This window comes from Rhea americana, unplaced genomic scaffold (genome assembly GCF_003343005.1).
Source record: "Rhea americana isolate MKP2758 unplaced genomic scaffold, rheAme1 scaffold_315, whole genome shotgun sequence".
NCBI lineage: Eukaryota > Metazoa > Chordata > Aves > Rheiformes > Rheidae > Rhea > Rhea americana.
The window spans coordinates 282,916-289,347 of NW_028186441.1; the positions used below are offsets into that span (position 1 = coordinate 282,916).

The 6,432-nt window shown below is 67.2% G+C and overlaps 1 protein-coding gene across 1 annotated transcript in view; it reads right to left on the reverse strand.

Annotated features, from left to right (window-relative positions):
• Positions 1-205: 205 nt before the first annotated feature.
• Positions 206-6,432, reverse strand: part of SEZ6L (seizure related 6 homolog like) — a 15,300-nt gene continuing 9,073 nt past the window's right edge. The window contains exons 8-16 of the mRNA XM_085310276.1: positions 6,111-6,249; positions 4,175-4,371; positions 2,865-3,059; positions 2,487-2,678; positions 2,030-2,224; positions 1,847-1,879; positions 1,076-1,190; positions 839-941; positions 206-254 (exon numbers count right to left, since the gene is read on the reverse strand). Of these exons, the coding sequence (XP_085166402.1) occupies positions 225-254; positions 839-941; positions 1,076-1,190; positions 1,847-1,879; positions 2,030-2,224; positions 2,487-2,678; positions 2,865-3,059; positions 4,175-4,371; positions 6,111-6,249 (1,199 nt within the window). The 3' untranslated portion in view covers positions 206-224. The remainder of the gene's footprint in view (positions 255-838; positions 942-1,075; positions 1,191-1,846; positions 1,880-2,029; positions 2,225-2,486; positions 2,679-2,864; positions 3,060-4,174; positions 4,372-6,110; positions 6,250-6,432) is intronic.

Sequence of the window (6,432 nt, forward strand, 5' to 3'; positions counted from 1 at the left end):
CCGCCCCGGGCCCCGGCTGCCCCGGGCCCTGCCACCCGCCTAGCGCAATTTAAATAGAATAAATACAGTGAAGAAAACAGTAAAATCTTCAATAAAGAGGCAAAAGGAAAGACAACAGTAGGTCCGGGGTCCGATCAAACTCCACATAGTCTCTGGATTAGTTACTGAGGAAGTTCTACGAGAGTAAGTTAAGTTCACCGCGGGCGACTCTCTTATCGCTGTCTTTATATCGAAACTTCGTATTCTCGCGTTTCCTGCAGAGAAGAAAGCGCAGTTTCAGGGCCCCGTCTTTCCCTGGCCTATCCACCGGGCAGAACAGATCAGGTTCTCTCCTTTTTTTGCGGCAGCTGCTTTTCCTTTTCTCCCTCCGTATCCCTCTCAATCTTCCGCGCGTGCAACCTCCCCGCCTGCGGCTCAGCTCGCTCCCGCAGCCGCGCACTCGCCGCAGCCCCGGGACGCGGCGCCGCACCGAGCCTTTCCCCGGGCTCCGGCAGCGCTGCCCGCGATTTCTGGCTGCTGCAGGCTGCAGTTTTGCTCTCCCGTCCCAGCGCGCTTTTCCGGGGCGGCTCGGGACTCCCTCCACCCCGGCACCCGCCCTGCGCGACTGCGCCCGCACCGGCTCTTCGCCTCCCTGGCGCCCTGGGGCTGAGCACCTCTGCGCAAGCGGGCACCTCTGGGCTGCGGCACTTAAAGGCGCCAAATACAGGGAGAACTGCGATAAATCGCATGATCTGGCAGCGCTGCCCTTGCGAGCCGGCTCACGCCGAGCCCTTCCCGTCGCGGCGCTGGACCTGGCCGGGCCCCGCGGAGCACAGCCCGAGCCGCGCTGGCGACTCACCCCTGTCTCGTAGATCGGGTTGTCAAACTCCGTTTCCACCGTGATCTGGCTGTACGGGTGCGAGTACATGAGGGGTAGGCGGAGGCTGGAGTAGTACCTGCACCTGGGCCGGGAGACGCGGCGGTCAGGGGCGGCACGGCCGCCCGCGCCGCGGTGCCGCGCGGCAGCTCCCTGCCTGCTCCGGGGACGCTGCCCCGGCTTTGCTGCCAGCTCCCGCGCCGCGGCGGCGGCTCCTACCTCGTGATATAGATGTACGCTCCCCCCAGCAGCAAGGAGATGATCAGCACCGGGATGAATATGGCTAAGGCCATATTGCCCCCCTCGAGCGATGTCTCTGCAGCGGCTTCTGCTACTAAAAGGACAAAAATCATTGAGTCGGCGCTTGCTCAGCACCCTGCGATCCCCCACTGCCGCCACTTCCCTGCTGCGCTGCTCCGGCCCTGCTGCTCCCCGTAACGCCACTGCGTTATTTAACCTGCCCCTTTCTGCCCAGCCGCCTCCCTCCTGCTGCTGCCGGGTTTTGCATGGACGGAGCATTGCCCAATGCGGGGCGTGAGGTCCGGGGCGCGGGGATCGAGCCAGCAGCCAGCAGCGCTGCTCCAGCAGGGCACGGTGCAGCGTGGCACGGAGCAGCTTGGCACGGCATGGTGCAGCATGGCACGGCACAGCGCAGCGTGGCACGGTGCACCGTGGCACAGAGCAGCTCGGCACGGCATGGTGCAGCATGGCACGGCACAGCGCAGTGTGGCACGGTGCAGTGTGGCATGGTGCAGTGTGGCATGGCACGGCATGGTACGGCATGGCACAGCACAGCATAGCAAGGCATGGCACGGCATGGCACAGCACGGCACGGCACAGCACAGCACGGCAAGGCACGGCATGGCGCGGTACGGCACGGGCGCCACATGCTCCCGCGGCGCACCAGGCTCGGCTCCTCGGCAGGAGCGCGGGCTCCCGAGCACCGGCCTCCTGTGCGGGGCGCTCGGCCGGCCAGCACGCGTCACTCACCTTCCAGAGCATGTTCGAAGCTGTCCTGATTCACTGGAAGAGAAACGGGGAATTATTGGCACAAGTCGGGGGGCTTCAAGGCCCCAGCAGCCGCCCGGGGAGCGTGAAGAGCTCTGACCTGCCCGACGCGGCTCGGCTTCCCCTGCTCGCTGCGCGCGAGCCGGGGCCGCCGCGTGCACCCACCTTTGCAGATGGGCAGCGGCCCGCTCCAGTGGGACGGCTGCCCCAGGATGCACTTGATGGTCACCTCCCCCATGAGCTCGAAGCCTTCGTAGCACATGAAGGTCAGGGACTCTCCTGGCAGGTAGAGGCGTTTGTAGAGGATTTGGTAGCCGTTTTCCGGCAGTCCTGGGTTATCGCAGGCCAGGGACTCTTCCGCTGAAAAGGAAGATGCGCCAGGGTGAGCCTAAAGCGTTTTTAAAGGGAAGAAAGAGCCTGGAAAGTAGGGAATAGGGAAAGTAACTCCTGCGATCTGACCTAGTCCAGCTTGGGAGGGACTCAGACCTCCTGCACTGCCCCACGGGGCTGGACAAGGTCTCGGCCTGTGGGAAAGAGCTTCCCGCTTCCCCAGGGAAATCCCCAGAGCCGCGGGGCAGGAGCGGGGCGGGAAGCGGCTCGCAGGGAAGCGGCCCCGACTCACAGACGCAGTGCGGGAGCCGCGAGGTCCAGATGGGCGTCCCCGTCTCGCGGCTGTAGCAGGTCAGCAGGGAGCTGCCCTCCAGCACGAAGCCCGGGTTGCACGTGTACTGAATGGTGGTGCCCACCAGCAGCACCGGGTCGGAGATGAGGCGCGTGGAGTGCTCCACTTCCCCCGGGTCCGTGCAGTACATAACTGCGGAGAAAGAGCCGCCCTGAGTCCGGGACCGGCAGAGCCGCAGGCGCCAGCAGCGGCTGCGCAGCGGCGCGGTGTGGGGCGCGGGCGTGCAGCGGGGCTGTGCCGGGCGGGAGGCGGCCGCCTGCTCCGGGTGCTCGGCGGGGCCCGGCAGCGCGCGGCGGCGGGCGGATCCGGTGCGCCTACTCTTTTCGCAGAAGGGAGGGTCGCTGCTCCAGCTGAGGTCCCACTGGCAGGTGAGCGTGTCGCTGCCCACGATGTCGTAGCCCGGGTCGCACTGGTAGGTGATCTTGGCCCCTCGCACCAGCTCCGTGTGCGACGTGGTCTTCCAGCCGTTCTGGATCTCGGGCAGGTCCGAGCAGGAGTCGTTGCGGGACACCTCTGCAGCCGAGGAGAGACCCGCCGTCACCCATGGGAGCGCGGCCCCCCGAGCCGCCACCGCCGCCTCCGGAGCGTGCACGGCCGTGCAGGGCCCCCCGCCGCGCACCTCCTCCCTGCCGGAGAGCCGGGCAGCTCCGCGCACAGCCAGCGGCACGGCCGCAGCAGGCAGCGGAGGCCAGGGGCTCCGGGTGGGATTTCCCGTGGAAGAGGGAAGGTGCAGCGGGGCAGGAGTGGGCTAACGGGGGCTCTTGGAAGTGTCCCCGGCCTCCAGGCGTGCGGGAACCCGGCCGAGGGTGCTGCCGACCGCGGAGGCAAGCGTCTGTGCTGTGCTGGGGGCAAAAAGAGCAGTTTGAGAACATCAGGCTCAGCTCTGGCCGCAGGTCCACGAGACAAGCGCTGCTGGGCAGCCGCTTTGCTCCGGCGGGTGATTTCCGCGGCGCCGGGCCCTGGTGCACCCGGCAGCAGCGGCGCGCAGCCCGGCCCGGCGTGCTGCACTGCACCGCAGCAGGATGCTCTGCATTGCAGCTCGCTCGCTGCTTGCTGTAACGGGGCTGACAGCAGTGCAACGAGAGCAGGCTCGGAGCAAGCCGGCCGGGGAGAGCCCAGCGGGGAGGCGGCGGCGGCAGCGAGAGTGGCAGGCAGCAGCGGGGACCGAGCGCCCTGCCCGCTCCTTGTCCTGTCCTCGGGCACGAGCCACGCCGGGTTGGCCGGCATGGGTGTGCAGAAGGACGGCATGGACAAACATTTCCAGATGTAGGTCTGAGCTCCTCCAAAGCAAGGAGCCATGAGCTGGGAATGCCCTTTTTGGGAGCCAGCAGCTTCGTGCCTGACCAAAGTGCTGGGAGGGATCCTGCACCCACATTCCCTGAAAATTTGTCTCCCTGCCATGCTGCTCTGTAGTTGCACCAGGCCAGACCAGGCTAGCAGGGACTGAAAATGCTGGTGCTCTCTTGCAGAAGGAGCCTGAAGAGCGGACACCGAGGAACCGACCGGCCCAGCGATCCGCAGCAAGGCTGGGATTTCTCTGCAGAAGCTCGCTGGAGACCGCGGCGCAGCTGCACGCCAGCCCCGCCTGTGCTGCCCGCGGGGGCAGGCAGCGCCCCGCTCCCACCTACCTATGTAGTTCATGATGAATCCTTGCCCCTTCCCGAAGATGAGCCCGGCCGGGTCCGAGTGGAACTGGATGGTCAGGTCGGGGCTGGAGGAATAGAGCTTCTGGGGACCGCTGCTGCCCACGAACTGCCCCAGGATGCGGGCGGTGAGCTCGTCCCCGTCGTAGATGGTGAGGATGTCGCTGTTGGTGATGTTCAGGCTGCAGAGGAGAGCTGGGTCAGGGAGCAGCTCGCGGGCGAGGACGCGGCGGTGCTGGGCACAAGGGGCGGTGGAAGCAGGCGCCTGCCCCGGCTCTGCCGCGGCATCAAGCCCGGCACCGAGCCCCATCCCTGCGCTCCATCCCGGGAGCGTTCGGCAGGGACGAGCCCAGGCGCTGGAAGTGCTGTGGGTTCTTCAGGGCAGGAGAGCCGAAACCCTGTGGTGGGGGTTTGCTGCCGGCCCCGTGCCAAGTGGGAGAGGTGACACCTGGTTACAGCCGCTGCATGCAACTCTTTGGAGGCGGCAGGACGCGGTCCCAGGTGATGCTCTTCCCAGGCGAGTTTATCTCGCCAGACGTGATCGAGTTGCTCTCTCCTGGGGAGCGATCCGAGGGAGCGAGGCGGTCCGGCCCTCCCGGGCTCGGCGCCTGGGCCTGGCGCCGGGAAGGGCCGGGCTGGCCGCGGACGGCGCGGCCGCCAGCCTCTCGCCGGCAGAGAGCAGTGGTCTCCCAGGGATGGCTGGAGCCTGCTCCGGGCGGCGGGCAAAGCCGCCGGCTGCGGGCGCAGCGGGGCCCCACGGCGCCGAGCGCTGCACCTCCTCGCCGCCGGGAGCCCAGCGCCGCGGGCGGCTCTCGCCCTCCGGCTGCAAAGGGGCACGGGGCGCCGGCCGCGGCTCCAGCGTTTCCCTCGCGCCAGCAGCCGCTGCAGCACCTCGCTGCGTGCCGGGCCGCGCAGGTAGCAGGACGGGGTGTGTGTGGGGGGGTGATGGGGAGGCTCAGACGTCGTCTCCCCCGGCATGGTGCTGCCCTCCCCGGCACAGCAGCGTGGCGGCAGCAACGCCTGCGCCCGGGCTGCCAAAGGGTCTCAGGCCGGGACGGCAAGGATTTGGGGCTGCAGCACCGCGGCCCTCCCCTCCGCACGGGGCCGGGGGAGCACCGAGCGCAGCGGTTCCCAGCGGGGCCCGGCCGGCTGCGCCCGCACATCCGTGCTAACGGGGGGAGCAGGACGCGCTCGGCCGGTGCGGGAGCCCTGCCCTGCGTGCCGGCCCGGCTAACGCAGCCTTGCTTGGAGACGCCTGAGCTGATCCCCAAATGTTTTATTAAGAATGTTCTTGGAAGGCGCCCAGCTAATCCCCACGGCAAGCTGACATTTGTAGTAAATCTCTGCTTTCTGTCAAACATGATTTTCTCGGTGACATTTATGTTTGATGACTTCAAATCGCATGGCCTCCAGTTCAGCTCAGCCCGAGCCCCCACAAAGCTGGCAGAGGAGCACTGGGAGCTCTGGCTTGCGATTTTCACAGAAAGCTTTAAACCCTTTATGACTCTAAACCCACACTTGAAATACAGCATCGTCTTGAAAACCCAGAATAGCATCGAAGGAGCAGCTTCTCCTTGCGTTCACCGCATCAGCGTGCCAAAAGCTCCCGGCACGGCCCGTGCTGGCAGACGGAGCCGGTGCCCACGGAGCCCCACGCGTGCGGCGGGCGCTGCCGCGCGCCGGGACGGAGGTGCCGGGGCTCGCGGGGTGACTCCGCTCCACTGCCCCGCAGCTCCCCGAGCCGCCGCATGCGTGGGCTGACGCTCGGGCAAACTGATGCGGGCCGTGAAGCTGGGCGCGTTGTAGGGGGTTGGAAAAGCTCCAGGGGAGGAAAACAGTGAAACCCTGCCTGGGTGCGCGCTGCACGGCCGGCCGGGCTCGGCACCGACGGGGCGGGGACCAGCGCCCGAGTCCTACTCACAGCTGGATGTCCAGGAAAAGCCGCTTCTCCTCGCCGACGTGGACCTTCCAGATGCAGTCCTCTCCCTCCGTGTAGGGCTCCGGCCAGTTGGGGGACAGGATCACCCCGGCCACGGCGCTCAGCTCCCCACCACACGTGGCTGCAAGAGCAGGGACAAACGTGGCTCAGGCCCGGCCGCGACGGCTTTCAGGGCGTGAGGTGCCCTGTGCTGCTGCAACCTGACCTGCATGCTGCAGCACCCAGCCCAGCGCTCTGCATCACCCAGCCTCGTGCCCTGCATTGCCCGACGCAGCGCCCTGCAGCACCCAGCCCAGCGCTCTGC